The sequence below is a fragment of the Erithacus rubecula genome (genome assembly GCF_903797595.1).
Source record: "Erithacus rubecula genome assembly, chromosome: 8".
NCBI lineage: Eukaryota > Metazoa > Chordata > Aves > Passeriformes > Muscicapidae > Erithacus > Erithacus rubecula.
This window is the reverse complement of record NC_136659.1, coordinates 4878380-4900221: the sequence shown is the minus strand read 5'-3', so window position 1 is coordinate 4900221 and position 21842 is coordinate 4878380. Positions and strand designations below refer to the sequence as shown.

At 41.0% G+C, this 21842-nt stretch overlaps 1 protein-coding gene across 1 annotated transcript in view; it reads left to right on the top strand.

Annotated features, from left to right (window-relative positions):
- UNC80 (unc-80 homolog, NALCN channel complex subunit) overlaps positions 1-21842 on the top strand; it is a 119980-nt gene that overhangs the window by 29346 nt on the left and 68792 nt on the right. The window contains exons 14-23 of the mRNA XM_079311196.1: positions 700-831; positions 2731-2878; positions 4216-4364; positions 6694-6860; positions 7548-7649; positions 8516-8724; positions 9256-9362; positions 9797-9956; positions 13947-14119; positions 19773-19985. Of these exons, the coding sequence (XP_079167322.1) occupies positions 700-831; positions 2731-2878; positions 4216-4364; positions 6694-6860; positions 7548-7649; positions 8516-8724; positions 9256-9362; positions 9797-9956; positions 13947-14119; positions 19773-19985 (1560 nt within the window). The remainder of the gene's footprint in view (positions 1-699; positions 832-2730; positions 2879-4215; positions 4365-6693; positions 6861-7547; positions 7650-8515; positions 8725-9255; positions 9363-9796; positions 9957-13946; positions 14120-19772; positions 19986-21842) is intronic.

Genomic DNA, 21842 nt, shown 5'->3' with positions numbered 1-21842 from the left:
CAGATGCACTGTAATGTCTGTTAAGGTTGATGTATGCAACTGCCCTTCTGTTTTGCTCTGGTGCTTACTTGGATTTCCATCGAGGAAACATGATGAGCAATTCAAGTGCTGTAACTACTCCAGAGAAGCAGCTGCCAAAAATTGAGTCTTTGAGCCTGGCGTGGACATCTTTAGTATCTTGATAAAGTATTTTAAATGCTCAATCACAATGATTCTTTTTCAGGTTTCTTATTCATAACTTGTGAAGAAAAAATAGAACCCAGTGTGTGAGCACAGTTTCTTTTATTTGATTACTGGAAGTCATGTATTCTTCAGTATTGCTGTGAGAATTGGAGAAGACATGCTGTATTGCTGACCTCTGAAGCTGCAGCTTATAGTAGCAGAATATCTAAGACATTTTAAAAAGATGCTTGGTTTTCTACTCCAACTCTGTTTCTCAGTGATACATTTTTGAAGTTCTGAATTGTATGCATAGCAGCATATAGGGACATCACATTTATAGCATAAATTTTTGATGGGAGCTGAAAGGGAAGGGGCTGGCCTCTAAACCTGAAAAATAATTGGAGTAAACACTTTAACAACTCAGTAACGGAGTGTCTAAGATGAGAAATTGAAGGCAGTTGGTCAAAAGTGAAATGCTGACAAAATGCCAGTGGTTGTGCCAGGGTTACACACTGTCTTTCTCTCTGTGACCCTCAGGATGAAGGCCCATCTGTCAGCACCCATAGGCTGGCCCTCACAATGCTGATCAAAATTGTGAAGTCCTTGGGTTGTGCTTATGGTTGTGGAGAAGGACACCGAGGGCTCTCTGGAGATCGCCTGAGACACCAGGTATTCCGGGAGAATGTAAGAGAACTAAAGCTCATTACAGTGTCCCCCCTTGTCCCTTTGACATCAGCTGCTGAGATCGCTGCCTGCCCCTCTGTAGCTTTCCCTGTATTGACAGTAAATGTGTTTTATTGACAGTAAATGTGTTTTATTGACAGTAAATGTGTTGCTTCTTGTCGCAGCTCACAGACTGTGTTGCAGCCCAGCCGTAGCAGATTTTCAGCTGTAGCGTTGCCTTCCAGTCCCTGGGGCTTTCCAAGAGCACACCTGGGGCCCAGAGTGCTTCTGACCACCCCAGCAGATGGGTTGGGACAATGAAATTCCATGTGTGAGCTGGTGTTAGTGATTTTTCACAGGACAGTACCCCTAAAGAGCATGCTACTTACTGGAGGTGCAGCTATCTTGGGTTGCCTATGTAAATCCAAAAGTCCAAGGTGTGAGTGTGTCCACCTTTCCTGATGGTGTTTATGACTGGTTGCTGCTGGGCTGCTCCATCAGCTCCTGATATTTGAAGTGCACTGTGTTTGCACTATACTTGTTCTGTTGTTCTGCAAGGAAGTAAAAAACTCACTCATCACCCTTTGAAAGATACGGTGGGTCGTCACTGTTGATTCCTAACATTTTTGGTTCTTCACCAGTTAAGACTTTGGGAAGTGCCCAGAATGTAGCCCAGACATCAGATTTAATCCAGAAGGGTTTGTCTCCTTGAAATCAGTCCAACTCCCTGTTAAGTGGGAGCCTTCCAAAGGCCTCAGTGCATGCCTCCTCCTCACCTTGTGTGCTTGCAGAAGGGAGCATTTTTCATGACTAAAATGAGAGTTACTAATCCCATGAAATGTGTGCAAACCAGATTCTTCTCCATGGTTTTGGTTAGCTTGAGCCATGCCCCACATAGCTATAATTAGGTTGTGGGCTCTGAGGTTGATTTCTCAGAGGTGGGTTGGCTGCTCTGTACCCTTGCAGTGTTCTTGTGTTAGCTAGATTTCCAGGTGCTGCAGGAGTGGACACAACTGGACAAGATGATGTGAGACAGCTCCAGTGGTAACAGTAGAAAGGTTCTGCACATAGCACTGTTGAACAGGTACCATATTCATCACAATGTCAGTTAGATTTCTCTGTTGGAGCTGAGCCATCAAAGCATTTAGACCTAGGAATAACATTAAGTATACATGAATATGTCTCTTGGAACCAAGATTCTTATCATGCCCTTTGAATTAAGGAAAATAGTTTCCTACATGTGTGAGTCTGCTATATTTTCTGTGTGTTTGTCTGGCCAAACTGCTTTGCATGCACCATTTGTGTTGATGGCGTGGACAATCATGTCTGAGTTTACTGGAAAGTTAAGTTATTGTAGATATTGTAGAGAGTTCATGTTTCCTGTAAAGATTATATTTTAGATTCTTTTAACTCCAGGCTGCATGGGGTCCTAGTAGGATGGATAGTTTTGTGATAAGAAGTTGACAATGAATAGCTTTTAAAGTAAAAAGTTAGTGTTTTGTATGATGTAAATTGGTTGTTGGGTGTGCAATAATAAGGTGCATTCAGTAGGTTGGAGGGTGAAAATCAGATGTCTAAGGCTAAGAATCTGTTCCACCACTAAGCATTGACAGAGGTGGTACATTCCAAGTTCATTTACATCCAGTGAAATTTTACTTTGGGCTGGAGAGAGGAAGGGAGGACATGAGACAAGCTAGCAGTGGCTTCATCACCACCTCAAACAGTGGCACCCATACTGGTGCACTCCCTTTTGTGCTGAATTTCCTCTTGGCTCCAGAGGTGAACCTCTCTTGTTATGGGAGCAGAGACAGCAGAGTGCTGGCTGAGTACAAAATAACCTTGCTCTTGCTTGCAAAACTGGAGCCCATGCTTTGATGTGATGTGATTTATTGGGCACTGTTTCAGGCCCAGAACTGCCTCACGAAGCTGTACAAACTGGATAAGGCGCAATTCCGGCAGACCGTGAGAGATTACGTGAACAAGGACTCTCTCAACAACGTGGTGGATTTCCTGCATGCTTTACTGGGATTCTGCATGGAGCCAGCCACTGACAGTGAGTATACCTCAGAAACTGTCACTTGTGTATTCTTAATGCCATCAGAAAGATGCCACGTTCTTGTCCTTCACAAACCACAAAATGTGATTTGCTATTCTCAGGATATATAAACTGTATCCTTAGCCAGTGGATTCCAAGGGAGTTGGACCATTTTGGGTCTGATCACCCAGTGATCTTGCCTGGAGATCTTGCAGCACACATTGAAGAGCTCCCTTTGATTCATCCTACCTCTTTTTCTTGGCTCTTCACAGAAGAGATTTTCATTAAACGATGCCTCAGGCATCATCAGGAGGTTTTCTGCTTCATGACATGGCAAGGCACCAGGTGGAATGGCCTGTTTAATTCACAGCTTATTCTGAATGGAGGTATAATTGAGCTTTAAAACCCTCTGTGGTACCTCAGACAAGGCAGTAAGCAGCAAGAACTGCTTGAATGAATGACAATATGGACACACAGATGCACATGCCAGCAGCTACAAATGTGCATGCATGTGTGTGTATAGGGGATATGAGGATTTTTTTCTAAGTTAGGAAAATTCTGTTCTAATATGTGCTGTATTGGAACAATCAAACTTTTATGCTTGGTCACTGCATGAAAAAAGAGGGTTTACAGAGTAGGAATAGCTCCTCTGAAACACTGGGGGAGTCTGACTAATTAATTAGCCCATCCTTGATGCCAGGGATTTCAGGTAAAGCATTAAAGAACATTACATAGCCAACTTTCATGGAGAAGATTCCCATATGACATTTCCCTAAGTATTCAATTATTGATTGGCTTATTCTTTGAAGCATGGCAGTTCATGCAGCTCTTGAAAGTCTTTTCTCTCATCTCAAGAAACTGGGATATTTTTTGGAATTCATGTAAGAGTGTAATTCTTTTTTGAGTCTTTCTGAAAGCTTGGTGTCCTTGTGCACCTTCCAAGAAAAAACATTCCTATAGTTCAGAAGATTTTCATTTAATGTTGTCACTTTGCTGCTTAATCAAACATCTTTTATCTCTTAGAATGGCAACTAGAAAAGCTGGAGTTAGTGTTCAAATTTTAAGTCTTATTCTGCACTTCTCTAAATGAGAGATGTGGATAAAACAAATCTAGAATTGTCCTGATATTCTCAATCCTTTTTCATAATACAACTATTTCTGGGAGACTTTCATACTTATAATTTATTTTACCCTTTACTTCTGCTATATTTTTGTGGGATGGGATTGTGAGAACTGAGCATAGGATATTAGGTGGGGAGGTGTCCTTGTCTCATGTGTCATATTCCCTTTTCATGTGTCTTTGTGCCCTCTCTTTTAAACTGTTCCCAATAAGATGGCTTGCTTAAATTTTACAGATAAGGCTGGATTTGGCAATAATTTCACCACAGTGGACAACAAATCTTCAGCCCAGAGTGTAGAAGGTATTATTGTGAGTGCCATGTTCAAGTCACTGATCACTCGCTGTGCATCCACTACACATGAGCTGCACAGCCCAGAAAACCTGGTAAGCACTTGTTACCATGTTAGCAAAGTTACTTTTTCACTTGGGTGTCATTAGTGAGATTTTACAGCTAATGATTCATTCAGTTTGGCCAAATCCGTGTAGCAAGTGATGCAGTTGCAGCTGAAAAATTGAATAAATGTGGTGTCCTTTTTTTATGTCTGGCTTGGAACCTGGGAACTTAGAAAAAAATTGTCTGAATGAAAACTACTTCTCTGTTCAAGCAGCTTCTGTGTTTTTGCAAATGGATAGGTAGCATAGTCTGGAGGGATTAATGAACAAGAGCAATTCTGGTTCCTATCAGCAGGTCCAGGGCAGTGATTGTCTCCCTGTACTGGGCACTGGTGAAGCTGCACCTCAGAATTTTGGGCTCTATGCTTGGCCACTCCCTACAGGAGGACACTGAGGTGCTGCAGCATGTCCAGAGAAGGGGAATGGGGCTGGGAAAGGGTCTGGAGCACACATCCTATGAGGAGCATCTGAGGGAAATGGAGTTGCTTAGCCTGGAGAGCAGGAGGCTCAGGGGAGACCTTGTTCTCCACAGCTTCCAGACAGGAGGCTGTAGCAAGATGTGGATCAGTCTCTTGTCCCAGGTAAAAGTGACAGGAGAAAAGGAAATAGCCTCAAGATGCATCAGAGAAGGTTTACATTAGATATTAGGAAAAATTTCTTCACTGAAAGGGGAAGTCAGGTATTGTAACAGGCTGCTCAGGGAAGCAGTGAAATCACTATCCCTGAAGGGATTTAAAAGATGAATGAATGCGGCACCAGAGACGTGGTTTTTTGGTGGGCTTGACAGTGTTGTACTAATGGTTGGATTCAATGATCTTAGCAGTCATTTCCAGCCTCAGTTATTCTCTGATTCTCAGACCATAGCTGCCATGAATCCACTTCCAGCAAAGTCAAAGACAGCTCACTCAGTTAACCACGTGGCCCACCAGTGCCAGACTGGGTGAATTACTGAAGAGCAGCTTGGTGGATCTTCCCAAGGTTAAGGCAAACACTCAGTTTGCTGAACACATGGGAGAAGGGAATGTGTTGCTTTTTGCTGTGTATATGCTGTCTTCCCAGAGCAGTCAGTAGACTGGATGACATGAGAGCTCTTCTTCCAAACTGGGCTACCCTAGCAGCAGGCCACCTGCTGTATTATCACAAATTAGGATTTTTCATGGAAGCAAACACATTCTTGTGTTCCATGGTTACAAAAGAGCTGTAGAGTCACTGAAGTCCAGCTAAAGGGGCAGTAGATCTCTGTGAGGTGAAGGGAGTAGGAGAAGGAAAACCACATCAATGCCTTAAACCAGCAGAATAGTCTACCTGTGTCCAAATCCTCTACTTCTTATGGATAGTCCTCCTTTGGAATGTTTCTCATAAAATATTATTGGCTCATTTTTGGACCTAGGTTAGGACCACCAAGTGCAAATTTTTCTTATAAATTGTATATCTTTCTAGACCCTATTTTAGTGTGTTAGATGAAACTTATCCCTAAGGGTAGCACTGTTAATTGTGCCTGTATGGAGAATACAGCATGTAGAGCATTTGTGCAGATTTGTTGTTGTTCTGTCATTCTTTAAAGTTAATCTTGTGGTGAATATCCTAATTTTTTTTAAAAAAAGGGTACAGGTGCAATTTTAAGTTTGTTGGGGGTTTTTGTTTGTTTTCCTTTGCTCCTTGTGGGAATTTCCAGAATAATCCAAGGTCTTTCAGGAACGCTCACAGATCAAAAATCAAGCCCTGTAAAACTGTTCCCTCCATCACTTGCCCTCAGATATAAGAGGTGATTTGCACATCACAGATGTGCATGAATGTTCAGAATTAAAAAAGGCCTTGACTGTAGGAGGTAGGTTGGGGGATGAGTGTCATTCTTCTCTCTTTATATGATGTGAAGCTCTAAAATAATGGGAAAAAGATCCTAAGACACCCACTGGTTCTGAAAAAAGCACGCAATTGTTTGCACTCTGCATCCTCTCACATACATCTGAGATATTTCATGCCTTTTATGTTTGTGGTCTAGGTGAATGGTAGAAAACAAACTTTAAGTCATCTTTGTAGCTCCCTCATTTTGCAGGTCTTTTAGCCTCTGATACCTCTCCATCTGCTGTATCCCACTGTAGATCATGTTCCATAATAATGCTCCTCCTTGTCTGCTTCTTCTGGGTGCACTATGAGTTTCCAGTCAAAAAACACAAACCGTATACCTGAAGAGTAGATCACACAACAGTCAGAGGAGAAGTAATGGCCTGGTGAAGTACCTCAGGAAGTATTGGCTCTCACTGCTTCTTTAGAAACTGCAGACTGAATTTGTCCTTTCTCGTGGTGTCTTGCTGCTCAGGGCTTGTACTGTGATATCCGGCAGCTGGTCCAGTTCATCAAGGAGGCTCACGGGAATGTGTTCCGGAGAGTGGCCCTCAGTGCCCTCTTGGACAGTGCTGAAAAGTTAATACCAGGAAAAAAGACAGAGGAAACAGAGCAAGAGCCAAAACCTTCTGTCAGCAAAAGGTGGGTGTCAGGAGGGAGAAGGTAAATGACTGACTTGCCTATGACTCTATGACTGTCTGTGCCAAACACAAATATTGGAAGCCCAAGGGATTGTTTTCTCTTTGTGGCATGTCAGTTCTTGATGTGCAGACTTGTGCTGTGGCAGCAGCCTCTTTTAAAATTTAATGATCTGAGACTGCAACAAATTTGCAGAGAAAAGCACTGGCAGTCTCCTATGAGAGGCATAAGAGAACCATGGAAACATGGGAAAAGGAAATAAGAGAACTAGGAAGCATAGTGCCACTCCCAAAACACTCTGTGGATGTACTTTTTAATATGCATCAAATCCTTTGGGCTGTGTACCTGCTCTGACAGGTAAACCCTGGTATGCAAAACAAGTCCTAGAAGAAATCTAATACTGACATGCTTCTTTATCAAAAAGAAATTTCCTCTGTTGCTTTGAGGAATATGTCTTATTAAAATGTTGGGAAGAAGGATGAAAGAAGAAGTTGAAAAAGTCCTGCAAACCTTGGCTTTGCTGCTTATTGTTGCTTTTTTTGGCAATAGTATGTATATAGAGACAGTAAATTGCTAAGGAGAGGGTACATCAATAAAGTTACTTTGCAGGTTTTCGTAAGCAGATCAATGTGATGACCATGAGATGGGCCATCCATTTCTCTTGGCTGATGTTCTGTGTTGTCTGTGCAGATCTGAAGCAGGAAGTGTCATCATTGACAAAGGCCAGGCCTCAGCTGCCCCCGATGAATGCCGCAGTTACGTCTCGAGCCGCCCAATGCAAACTCCAGAGCAGTAAGTAAATATTGAATTGTTCAATGTGTCAGTGCCAGCAGCTTCCTCCTGGGGTTAGCACAAATGGACAGCATAGCAGATTTACTTGTTTGGATGGTACAACAAACTGTTGAGTGTCTACACAGGTGCTATTGCAAACAGCCACATAATGCCTATTTTCAATGCTGCCAGCTGGAATGTCTTGGTTTGAAAGATAGGTGTTTGCTAAGGAAGGCAAGAGCCTCTTTTGGAATGGAGAAATGTAAACCTCTTCCCTCTAAATTATTATAATTTTGAAATTAGGGTGCTCTTAGGCAAAGGTATGAAAATAGGAATAACAGTTCTTTACTAGGAAAACTAAAATTAAAAAAAAGATTATTATTTTGTGTCTTGAACAATATTGAGTGTGTTGTTTGGCTTATGTCTTACTGCCTCTATGAAAATTGGTGTAACTTATAGTTATGTCTCTCAGTTAATGATTCCTCACTTATCTCTTTACATCTCTCTCTCTCAAGGTGAGGGATGGTTATTGCCAGCTGTGGGTCTCACCTCTTTGGCACCAGATCCCTTTTTGGGATCTGTTATCTCACCCATGTGCACCACCTGATGGACAGAGCAGATAAGCTTTCAGTGGTAGAGGGGGGAATGACGTTCTGCCACAATGAGGAGTGCCAAAGGGTAGAAAAGATGATTATTTTGTGTCTTGAACAATATTGAGTGTGTTGTTTGGCTTATGTCTTACTAAGGACGGTATATTTGGAATTCAAAATGAAACAACCTCAAGCAATAGAGAGATTAGGACAGTGTTGCAGAAAGGAGGTTTCATTGCCCTGAGCATTCAAACTTCACTGAAATGCAGTTCATGCTTTACACACCTTCTGTTCCAGCGATGAGCAAATCCAAGGGGGCAACCTGGGACGCAAGGACTTCTGGAGAAAGATGTTCAAGTCCCAAAGTGCAGCGAGTGACACCAGCAGCCAGTCTGAGCAGGACACCTCCGAGTGCACCACTGCCCACTCCGGAACCACCACGGACAGGCGCTCCCGCTCTCGCTCCCGGAGAATCTCCCTTCGGAAGAAACTCAAACTGCCCATAGGTAAATGTATGTCTCCTTCTATTCTATATACCTATTGCATGTGCAGAGAAATACAGCTGGATGTAGCTGTCTTGGGAAATACTGCAACACAGTTCCTTGTTGTCTGTATATTCTCTCAAAAGAAGCTATGGTTTGCTGCTCTCTCTGTTTCACAGGTGTAGAACTGAGGCAAAGCAAAATGTAAGCAATTTGCCAATGATATCAGGGGATATTTTTGTCAAAATAGATTATTGAAACTTTTCCCCCAAAGTACTAGACTAGCGCTGTAATCTCACCGGCACTATTCCTGTCTGTAGAAGAGAAATATTCCAAATTAACATTTGTTAGAAAGAGAATATATCTGTTACAATTCCCAGGACCTCGCCTTGAATGGTAGTTAATACATTTTACATGAAAATGTTACCTTACACTTTTCTTTTCCCCATGCCTTAGTGTGGCCACTGTGGAGAAATATACTGCAATTGCTAAGAAATAACAGTATGTTCCAGAAAGAATGTTTATATTTGTTCTGAGTGGCTTATTCTGCAACAGGGAATTGGCTGAAGCGCTCCTCCCTCTCTGGCCTGGCTGATGGAGTGGAAGATCTCCTGGATATCAGCTCTGTTGACCGTCTCTCCTTCATCAGGCAGAGCTCCAAGGTAAATGTGTCAGGCTGGGTTACACAGGGCTTAAAAAGGCAGGATCTGGCTGCTTTTAGCTGCACATAGAAACATTTTTATTCACTATGGACTTTGCAGCTAATGATATGCTGTCACAGAAATCTCCAGAGTTGAGCCATGGGAATTTGATGCTGGAGAAAAGTACAAAAGTACCTCATGATGAAGACTTGGTTCAACTTAGACTGTACTGGTCTGGTGTACTGAGAGAGAAGTGCAGGCTCTGCCAACACACTTAAGCTTTAATTATTGGCCACATCTTCCTTCTTTGTGCTTCCACAGCCTCTCAAGAAAGATCAATCCTTTAAGCAGAAACCTAAAAGATGAAGTTCTTCAGCGCGTGTTGACCCAGTTGTGTTCCTCTGGTGACCCTCTGTAGATGTTTGTGTGTGACCAGCCCCTCTGTCCCTGCACAGGTGAAGTTCACCAGCGCAGTGAAGCTGTCTGAAGGAGGGGGGCCAGGAGGAGGCCTGGACAACGGGCGGGATGAAGAGGAGAATTTCTTCAAGCGTCTTGGTAAATGGCGCACCTGCCGAAGACACCCATCCAAGCTTCATCACACAGAAGAAAAAGATGGTTAGAAATCAGGGTTCTCGTCTCCTTTATTTTTTTTCTTTCTTTTTATCATTTTTAAAATCTATTTTTTTTTCTGTATTTTACCCCTTTCCCTTTTTTCCTGCTTTCTTCATGGTTTTTGTCTCCATTGTAGCCTTCTCCAATTTTTTAGTCTTTGCAACTGTTTTCTTTCCCTTCCTTCTTTGTTTTATTTTGATTTAGAAAAAAGTTCTGGTAAATTTTTTTTCCTAAAAAAATCAGGCTATGCAAATAAATTATACAATACAGCATTTGGGCTTTTAAAATCAAACCAAATTTGGTCAATACACTTGAAAAATTAATGCTTGCTTCAAAGCACTTATTCAGTTCAAAATTAGGTGTGTAAATCTTCTGTTGTCCAATACAACAATTCCATCAGTTTTTTTGTTTAGTTTTGTTTTTTCAATTTGTAACTATTTGACAGTTCTAGCAAATATCAGCACAGAAATGGAAAACCCTACACAAACCTTGTTGTAATTATCTCTTTTCTTCTGTGTTTGCATGTCTAGTCTCTGCATACCATTCGTTAGGGATGCCGTCCCTTTTTCTTAGCACACAACATAATAATAAAAACACTCCTTTTCCTTTCCACAGAAGTGTATTTAATTGTTATGTATTTTCAAAGTCAGCAATGTCTGAAAAGTGCCTTTATGAATAATACAAGGTCATGGTATAATCTGTTTCAAAATATCATGCAGTCATTGACATGCTCATGTCATCAGCTCAAAGCACATCCTTCTTGTCAGGAGCCAACCTTGTACCTTGAAGTTCTGTTCCTTTTTTTTAAGACAACACAACCAGATTCCCAAAAACACACAAAAAGGAGTCAATTTTATTTTGTAGCATGATTTTTGTAGTTTTACAATATGCTACATTTTCTGGCATTGTGTTTGGTTTTCTTCTGACATTACACCTTGACATTGCATTTTGTGCATTTTGCCATCACCTGTCCCAGACCTGCAGTGTAATGCCCATAAGGCATTTTTTTGGCAAGTCCTACTTGCAAAATATATAAACATATCTTGTCACTACAAACTGGCCATTATCTGCCTCTGGTGAATGGTGGTGCTTTTCAGTCAGCTCCTAGGTGGAAAGTATTGTTCTTTTGTGAGAATGCATCAGTTCAGCAGCTTGTTGTAGTCTGGTTGCATTCCTCAGCAATAGAAGGAATTAGTTTCTTCATCCACTGCTTTGTGCTGAAGTAGGTATGAAATGCTTCCACCATATTTCCCTCCCATCACTCACTGGTTAAAAATGGCCAAGGGGCAGTGAGAACTTTACAGGTTGCCACAGCTGTTTCTGCAGTGCTCCTGTGAGATGACCTTCATATTTTGTTCTAGAAAATGATTTCTTTTATCTTGCTAATACAAGAGTAATAAAAGTTCATAAGGCAACATGTATCACTGTATCTAGAAAGATCTCTGATATGCAATGAAAGCCATGTGGCTTTAACAAAAATAGTTGTGTCTGCCCTGTGTGTGTCTGTGCTTGCATGTGCACAGTGATATCAATGGGAGGATGTGGTGGTTTGTAAAGGTTTTCTGAATTTTTTCCTGAAACCAGGACAGAGGCCCGTTCATGGTGGGACAGTTTATAACCCAGCAGAACAGCAACATTACACTGAACCTTCCAATTTCCAGTGCTCCTCTGTCTTCCATACAGATGATCAATTTTTCTGTGCTTAACGAGGAGACAATAAAAGCCTTTTAATGGTGGATGGGTGCACTGTTAAATCCCTCAAGATCTGATCCTAAAGCATTATATTGGAACCTCTCTCTGCCTTCTCATTTTTTGTCATTCATGGTGTTATGCTATTACTTTGCTCATGTTTTTTCCATGTGGTGTTTCCTCTTGTGTTTTTGGGTTTTTTAACAGTAGACCAAATTTAAGATGAATTAAAAATTATAAAATGTAGAATAATTTGTGACATCTTTTCTGTACTGTAGCCTTCATTGTGAATTATCATGTAGATCACTGGAAATTCTGTGTTATATATGTATGTAAGCATACATATGTGTGTGTATGTGTGCATATGTGTGCATATATCTACACATACATATTTACACATTCATGAGCAAAAATATTTATTTTAATGATCTTTTTACCTATACTAAGAGCAAAGCACATGTATACAGTTAGAGTGCATTTACCTGAGACCCATAATGTTCCTTTGGGCACTTAGTGAAGATGCTGGGAGTGACCACAGAAGTTGTCAGGGTGTTCAAGACACAGCAGCTCAAGTTTTCTCTGAAGGATGAGCTGATGATCACAGGAGCTTGTGTCTCCTCCTGCATTAGGAAATAGGGCTGAGCAACATGAGTTGGGTCAGTGAGGGCTGCCCTGACCACAGCAAGGCTGCTCCAGGATGAGCATGACAAGGGACAGTCCCCAGCTGCCTCTGAAGTACTGTTTTGCAAAGCTTCAGCAGAATGCAAAGCATGCCACTGAGCTCAGGTGGAGAAAAGCTCTGATAGCTCTTTGTGGTGTGGGTCAGGGATATGCCTTGGGCAAGTTTCTGCTCTTTATCTCATATAGGAACAGACTTAACAGGGCCCTGAATGGAAACATTTCTTTAGTGTTATGACAGCCATAGCAGGAAAGCTCAGATAAGATATAAAAAGCTATAAGGAAGCAGAAGGACTTGGAAGGATGTTTGTGACTGCTCACATCTGTAAGTGTTCTACTTTTTCTTTCTACATTGTTTGATCCATTTCAATGGAATATTTTCCCAACATAGGAACATTTTGCTTGCTGGTAACTGAGTACATCTTCACTGGGGAGAGAAAAAGACAAGGAATTTGTAAATAAATCTCTTGTAATTTCATATACCTCTGTCTTCAAGGGAAAAGTGAAGATCTACATTGTAATTTTCTGTTGTGAAGCACATAAATGCTTTCCAAGAAATTCTAGCGAGTGCAAGCCCAAAAGAACTTTGAGTGGCACCAATTCCTCTTTTGTGAAATAGTCCAAAAATCCTATAGAGCTGATGTTTCTACTCTTGTCTTTGAAATAATCTGTTTAAAACCAATTTTGAATTCTCTCTTCTTCAGTGCTTTATCCTTCAGTGTTCTGTAAATTTTTTTACTTTCAGACGTAAACAGGAAGAGTATTTTGGGCAAAGACAAAAACCCAGAAACTGACTATCCTTTTTTTGACCAAACACTTTGGCCTTGAAACAGCTTTCTAATCTCTGTCTTTCTACCATTCTCTCAACTCTGGGTACCATAATGATCTTCTGTACTAGAAGTGCTAATTTGGATTAGTTGATTTATGATGTGAGCTCTATGCATAGAGTTTAATATTGTCCCCAGAGTGGGATGCCATCTTCATTTTTGAACAGAACTGTTTTCCATCCCAAAGTGTACAAGAGAGGGTGGAATGATGATATATAGGTGAGGCCAGTCTCACTTTCCTCTTTACTTTTGTGGTAATTGCAGATATATGCCTGAAGAAAGGACAGTGCTTGATTTCCACATAGATTACACACCCACTACTCATTTTTCTGTCCTAGTAGATGATATATTACTAAATTGATCCATGAGGAATAAGGGTTATGCATGCTGCACTTTAAAGTAAACTTAAAGGCAATAGAGAAGTAAGGTAGGAGATTATTTAGGGGAAAAAAGACTACAAGCAAGATGATCTGTGTTAAAGAGGTGGGGAGGAAAGGCAACATCCTAATTCACCTGTGTTGGAGTAGGTCTTGGGCTTCCACTCTGAGTATGGTGGAACTGTTCTTGGCAGATATCAGTATGACCAGTACCAGAATCTGACTAGCTGTGTATCTGTTCCATGGAAGTAATGAACATTGTAAAAATGAACTTATTAACTTCAAGATAACGCAAGGAGAGAAAGGGATTTACGCTATGACTGTGCTCATCAAGATTTTTGTTCCCCATATTTTGCTGGTGAGAGACTGTTCCCTTCTCTCTACCCCTCCCTGCATCCCCTCTGTACTCTCTACCTCTTCAGGTTGCCATAGCTTTGATGATCACTTGGCCTCCAAACAAGAAGGAGGGAAATCCAAGAACGTTGTGAACCTGGGCGCGATCCGCCAAGGCATGAAGCGCTTTCAGTTTCTGCTGAACTGCTGTGAGCCTGGCACCATCCCTGATGCCTCCATTCTGGCAGCAGCTCTGGATCTTGTAAGTCATTTTTGGGCTCTTGTTACCTGCTGAGAGCATGTGCATATGTGGTGGTCCACTGTCATTCACTGATGCTCCTCGTGCCCCACAAAGAGAATGCAAAGCCTCACAGCAATGCCAGCTGCTGCTGCTGGTGGCATTAGCTGGAGCTTTAGCATCTCTGGGTGGACAAGTTTGCAGACAAAATGGATCATTTTTATTATATTACATGGCTCCCCATAACTACATTATTGCCAGTGCAAAGCTTGTGCTGTTGTCTTCATACTTCTCTCACAGACACTCTGTTTCTGCTCCTAGTGTCAACCTGCAGAATAAGGATTGAAGATTGGATAACTGCTTGGAAAGATGCAGGAATTCCACTCTCAAATTCTGACAGAGTTATAAGTATGTTAGGCAACACTGAGCTATTAGTCGCCAGAGCCAGCCAGTTGAAAAAAAAAAAAATCAGATTGTGTGTGCTTTTAAATGTGGATATTGCTGATTTGCCAATGCAAATCAAAGAAGTGACACAATCCATTCCCTTCTTCCTGATATTCTATGTCTCCTTCCTTCTTATCCTTGCTGTTGTGTTTTTTTAACAATCCCTCCCACCTCTAAAGCTCAGCCTGTGATTCATGAGCCAGTGAGGAGTTTATGTGACAAGCAAGGAGTGTGACAAACACAACAATGAAAAACCAGCCAAATATTAGCAGTTTCTCTGCATGCTGCTTTTCTACTTCCTTCCCTAAGTGTTTGGCTGTGTGCAAGCTGAGAAAAAGATTAAAAGCCACTGCTCTCAGAGCATCCACATGTTCTCTATCCCTTTTCTCCCCACACCCCACCTCTCACCTGTGTTACTGCTGTGTCATTTGTGCTCAAATTCAGGTTCTTTTTGCTCACTGCTGGAGGTGCCAGGCTCACAGACTGTGCCTTCCTGCTAGTGCTGTGCCCTGACCTTTTCTGCATTGCCTGCTCCATGGCTGTAGGGATGTTCTGCTCTGTGCACCCCCTCCTTTGCATCTTCATCTGATCCTTGCACACTTGGTCTGCAGATCCAAGCATGGCTGCATTAGTGTTGGTCTGGAGCTGCTGTTGTTGTTGTTGTTGTCAGTTCCCATCCAGCTCTGCTGTTTGGAGTGGTCCTCATCCATTTTCCAGCAGACACAGGTTTCATTCACTGGTGCCCACACTTCCTGACAGAGATTGTTCCTCTGTGGAGCAGTGGAGGCAGGGGCTGATAGAACAGCTCTCACCAACAGTGAGCTCAGAAGGTGGCTTGCAGCCTGTGACACTCAGCTTCAGTCCTCAAGGCTTGCAGGCTGCCACCCCACTGCAAATTCTAAGCTGACAGAGTTAGTAAGGTGTAAGGAGTATGGGCAGGAAAGAACTCAATCCTAGCAAGTTTGTCACTTCCTGAAAATGCACTACTCTGTGTTCTAATAAACCAAGTGATGAAATGGGGTTTGGCAATTATGTCCCAATTGCTTGTAAACATCTTAATTAATTTTGAATGTTCCCAAAAGCATAAGTACAGACCAGCTTACTCTGCCCATGCATGAAGTCAGCTGAAAACTTACAGCCAGAGTGAGCTATTTGAAGATGTCTGACTTCCAGAGCTGACTTTTACAAACTAAAATGTAACCATCTATCTATTCCACTGAATGATGCAGACAATCTTGGTATTAGAATTTCTGAAAGGTCTTCAGCTAGAGAAAGAAGCATTGCTCTAATTATAGCCTTGGAAGTCTCCAAGTACCTGTTGGCTTTTTGTCTACAAAGTATTGGAGATAGATAGATATTAGGCAGTCACATGCAGTGTTTATTTTAAAAGATGACAGCCTGTCATCTCGCTGTATTGGTTAATGGCAATGGAAAATTCCCACAGTATATGTCAGTAGAGTAAGAAAGAAAGAATTCTGGGTGTTTTAACTTCTATTTTCAGGCTTTTGAAGTAATAGTTTGAATCAGGTCTGATGCAAATGAAAAGCTTCTTAAATCCTTTTATCCAGCCTAGTTGCTAAGGCAACATTTAAAAAAATGAAAGGCAAACAGTTCCAGTTTCACTTCTTCTGTAATTTTTCTAAGCATGTTTTTTTCATGCAGGTTTGCAAAATTCTATTCTTACAACAACTTTGAAATCTTTGATCAGCCTGGATGTTTGTATCACTTTGCCACACTGATTTAAAGAAATTAGAGCAGTGAAACAAATGATGCATCTTTATGGAGCCAATAATTTTTGTGTATTAAAATGAGTGTTGCCTTAGGTTTAGCAGTTAACATATTTTCCTAGAAGCAGCACTCATACTTGACTAAATTTTTAAAACTACAATCAATATATGGATGTGCAAACATTCACTGATGATTGACATGTTGCAGACAGCTTCATCTTTATGTCCTCAGCTGAAATCCAGACTTTGCAATAGTAAAATTGATTTACTTAGGGATATTTCAGTCTATGCTTAAGTTCATGTTGAGGGTTACAATAAACTGCTATCTGGGGTTGTGTTCTATATCACCTAATTAAACTGCTGTAAATGACCAGCTTTTCTCTGACCAACACAGCAGTCTGTGACACCTGTCAGCATTACACTTCTGCAATAAGATGTGTGAGCTCATTTGTTGTAACATGTACAACTTTTACCCCTGGTGAAATGCAAGAGTTGCATTGTTTTCTGGTAGGATTGTGTTTGAAACCACCTTCTGAGTACTGGGACAGTAGAATAAAAAGGCTAAACTTCAAGAATATTTGCCAATATGCTGACTCCATGTCACCCTGTGTCTTGGGCAGACTCTGCTGTTCCCATGTCCCCATTTCCATGGCAGAAATATTTCTCTGTAGAAGTGCTTATGGTTGGGAAGGAAGTCAGAGATTGCTACAAACAGGTCCCAGAGTAAAAGACTGGGAACAAAACCAAAGAACTGTGTCCTGGACTGTACTTGACCATTTTGTAGCTATAATCAGAGAGGTCTGAACTAATTGAAACAGGCAATTCTCCAAGACACTAGTTAATAATTTACTTGCAACCTGTCTTATACCTGCTAAGACAACTTTCATGTCAGACTCACATTTGCTTAGACAAAGCAGAGCTGCCCAGTAGCAGAGCTACCTTTTGTGAGTACTCAAATTTTCTTTGGCATCTGTTCAAAATATATTGTTGCTATTAAGTGCCTCTTTTCTGTCTTGAAGAGAACAGAGCCAAAAATGAATTTTTGCTCAAAGTGCCATGTGAACTTCAAGAAGAGGCTTGAGGAAAATGACCACTGATTGATTAGTGTTGTAAAAGTCATTGTTCTTGAAAACAAAAGTGGATGTAAGTACTCTGTAGTCATAAAATTGCAAAATCAGGTTTATATGAGCAGTAATGTGATTCTGTGAAATTTCAAATCCATTCTGTATTTGGTTCCTTCCACCCAGGTAACTTCTTCTTTAGAACAAATCAGGTTATCTGTTAAAAAAAAAAATCAATGGGATGACTTGAATTGTTAGCAAACTGGTGAATTCATGTAAATTTATACAGTACAAGAGCAATTTTCAAGGTGCAAAGCAACACAGTAGATCTGATAAAACTGGACTTGTGAGCAGTTGCATAGGCATGGACAGACTTGTGAGAGTATTGCTGCTGTGTCAGGTTTTGACAGTGACCACTTGTGTTCTTTTCAGCTGCACATCACCTGCCTGATTAATTTCTATCCATTTGTGATGTGTTTCTCTGTTGTGTGAATCCATCTCTGTTCATTCTGTCACATCTTCATCTTTCTCTTGCTGCTGCTGCTTCAGGTTTCTCAGAGCCTCAGGTAAGCAATCACAGGAGCTTGTTGTGCCCTATGATGTTGAGAAAGTCCTTCATGCAGGAGGTCTTTTCACTGATTTTTAAATAATACAGTGATTTTTAATTAATCCTGCTTCTCCCCTTTGCCCCCCATCCTACATATCCTCATTTAATTGTGGTAGTTGCATGCTTTCATAATGTTTACAACATGTTTCTTTACAGGATTCCAGAGTACTAAGACATTTTGACTTTATTGCTAGTGAACAAACCAATAGTAGACTAAGGCTAGGGCTTTATCTCTTCACATATATCTCCATGGTTAAGGTTTTGCTTTGTGAAAATAATAGAATAAAATCCTCAGTTAGGCTGTGTCCCATATTGCATGTGATCAACCAGTAGATTATGTTTTTCCAGGTGCTAGATATTTGTTTTGTTTCTGGTTAGTGAGGGTCTGCATTCAGATTTCTGCCTTCATCAGAGCATCATGGCAGCTTAACTCCTCCTATGCAAGAGAATTGCTTTTTTTTCTCCAGCATTCATAAAAATGTGAGCAAAAGCTGCAAGTGGATGTTGTGTCAGTAATTTCTTCAATCAAACTTAAGGAGCATTGGTCCAAAATTAATTGTTTTCAGTTTTTGATTAAAGCACTTTTGGAACCTCTATTTAATAACATTCAAGAGACCATCTTACAGGGTCTCAGGGCCTGTCATTTGACAAGCCCTGATTTATAAGTAGATGCTGATCTGTTTAAATTATTTCATTAAAGCTATCAGCATCTAAAAGTGTGTGACACACATTTGTCTCTGTGAAATCCCTGTGAGTGAACCTTTTAAAGCCACTGGTAAACTGTGAGCATTGTTGTATCCTTAGTTCTACAACCTGCTGATCACAGGAGTATTGGTTATGAAAATTGCAGCAAGAAAGGGGGAAATTAAATGGAAATTAGGAGAACCATTTGCTTTTTAGTCACTCTCCACATCAGTAAAGATGTTATTTTGACAGTTCAGACTGCTGGGGAAAAAAGCTACTCCTGGGTCTAAGCTACCCTTTAGGAAACAAAACTACCATGTCCATTTTTTGAACATTTTAGAAAGTTTCAGAAGCATTTTGTATGGGTTTAAAATGTGTCCTGCTGGGTGATTTAATACAAGATACACTCAATATAATTTCTCCCATTACAGTGATTCTTCCCAGCCAGGGACAGGAGGATTTTCCTCTGGAAGCTAATCAGTCCTTTCCAAACTCAGCTGCCTGTTGTTATTTCAGTACTGAATTGCCTGACCTTTGCTAAAGCAATTGAAATTTGGCCAGTGAAATTTTGTTGACTTACACCAGAATATCATATTTCTGTCTCCACAAATATTAGTTATAACCAGAAAATAGTGCTTCTCCTAGTTTTTAGCAAGCCTCCACTTACGCTTTCATCCCCAAGATTCAACAGCAGAACCTTAAGTGACAAATTCTAGGATTTGTGTGGCCATGGGTGTCATTTGCTCCTGCAATATTTAGTTTATATTTACAGCAGCCTCTGTAGCAGAGGTGAAACTAAAACTTGACTTGTTTGTGCAGTATCAGTGCCAGATGCACAGTTTTGAAATTAGATGGTTTCTGAAGAACATTACAGAGGGGGGTTAATGTTCTTATTAAGTTAATGATTTGTTTCTTTCTGCTTTTCTAGTGTTTGGACTGAGCAGGACTGGTCAGTGTTGAGTAGTAAGTGTTAGTAGCTCAAGAGGTGAGATTTATGCAGAGAGACTCTGGTGTCAGCTTTTCATGGAGAGATGTGACTCCTTGGCATTTCAGTTTTTAAAGCACAGAGCACTCTAATGTTGGGGGAGTTTTTAACGCATTTTTGCCTTTGAGGTGATTTTATTTTTATCTTTTTTCCCTTGCAAACCTTGCAGGAGGCTCCCGTGGTGGCGCGAGCAGCGCTGTTCCTGGAGTGTGCGCGCTTCGTGCACCGCTGCAACCGCGGCAACTGGCCCGAGTGGATGAAGGGCCACCACGTCAACATCACCAAGAAAGGGCTCTCCCGGGGCCGCTCCCCCATCGTGGGCAACAAGAGGAACCAGAAGCTGCAGTGGAATGCAGCCAAGCTCTTCTACCAGTGGGGAGATGTGAGTGTTTGCTTCTCTTCTAAGTTGCGTTTAAAAATGCGGCAAAATGTAAAGGTGATTGGATCCTGTACGGAATCTCATCCTTGTAAGGTGAGGGCTCAGAAGCCTTCCTTCCAAATTGCACTTCACAGCCTGCCAGGATCACCCTTTCTCCTAAGGGAAGTGACTTTGTCAGGGCATGTTCTCTCCAAGGATCTGTTTGGCCCATTCTCCTTTTTCCAGCACTTGTCATATGTGAATGGCTAAGGAAGAGGGAAAATGTGGGATGTGATACTACTTTCTATTTTTCTTGCTTCCAAATATATTTATCCTAGGGCTCCTTGAGCTAGGTGTGGTGCTGTATATTTAGTAATGGGTTTCTCTTTGCTGTACTTAATCCAGTTTCTCTTTGCACCCATACAGACTGTTAGTGCTTGTAATTCCTTGGCAAGGAATTCTACAGAGCTACTATGAGTCATGTAAAGAATTGTCTCTTCTTGTTTGGCACTTGAATCCTTCAAGTTTTATTTGATTGTGATCTCTTACCATATAGGATAGAGGCAATTTCCTTATCTGGCCCTGTGAATGCCACTTGCAATTTCCTTGTAAAGCCCCCAGGATATAATTGCTGAACATCTGACAAGTGTACAGGTCATTTCTCACAACTCAAAAAAGTGGGAGAAGTTCCTCTAAATGGCTACAGATGTCTTTCTGGAAGTGAGCTCTGTGCTTCTCACCTCTTCTAAAAACCAGTGATTTTTACAGTGATCATCATGATTCCTGTCTTGCCCACCCTCCTCCCAAAAAAAAAGGAGACATAAACTCCAATGCTTATGGGAATTTAAAAATCATGTTCTGTCTTGCTGACCTGAATTCTGATAGGTTAAACCAACACATGGTTCTCAGTGGAGCACATTGTAGGGAACTTCAAAATAAAGCTGACCACTTCAATACATTCCCACCACAGAACAGCCCAGGGGGAGAATTCAGCTTGGGTCTTAGAACCTGAGCTTAGTACCTTCATAGATCTCCTCCTTCCATTTCCAAAGCTAACTCAGAAAATGTTACCTGGTCATCCTACTCTCTGGTAAAGTCTCAAACACAGGAGATTACCTTAATGACAGCACAAAGACCAAAGTTCCTTGAAAAAGTAAACACTTGCTTCTGTATTCCATGAAGTCACTGCCTTAGCCTGACTCCTTTGAGAATTCCTTTTAAGTGGAGAGCATAGGATTACATAGTCATTGAAGTTTTGCATGTTCTCAGGCAGCCAGAGCTATCCATCTCTGTTTGTAGATGCTATGCTTCTAGGCATTCTCTTTTCTCAGATTCTAAAAAAATGAAAACGAGAAAGAAGCCAGTTAGATTCCCCCTCAGCTATCATTTTTAGTAACTGATCTGGAAAAAGTCCAGGAAGGTTTTCTTTACATAATGTCAAAAGTACTATAATGTGATTCAAGGTCATAAGAAAGGACCCAGGGAAATCTGATCACAGGCAACTTGTAATTGTCTTCCCCTTAACTTTAATGATGTCATAAGACTTATTTGGATGCATTCTCAATTCTAAGACTAGCATATGTTTGCTGCTGCTTAGGAGAATTTCAGAAGGGTAAGGCAGGATAACATTTAGAGAGTAGTTTTAGAGTGTGATTTTTCTCCTTTTCCTGCAAGGTGTCTTGCTGTTCATTCCCATTTCTGATTCTCCTCACTGAAGGCAGTGACTGAAGGCACTGCTGTTTATCTGCTAAATCTTGGGCAATAAGGAAAGAATCTACTGAACAAAGGGAAAAGAATATTTAGGAAAGACTCTCAATGCACTGAGACTTTTTCTGTTGTTTTTTTTTTTTTTTTTTTTTTTTTTTTTTCTTGTAGTAAATA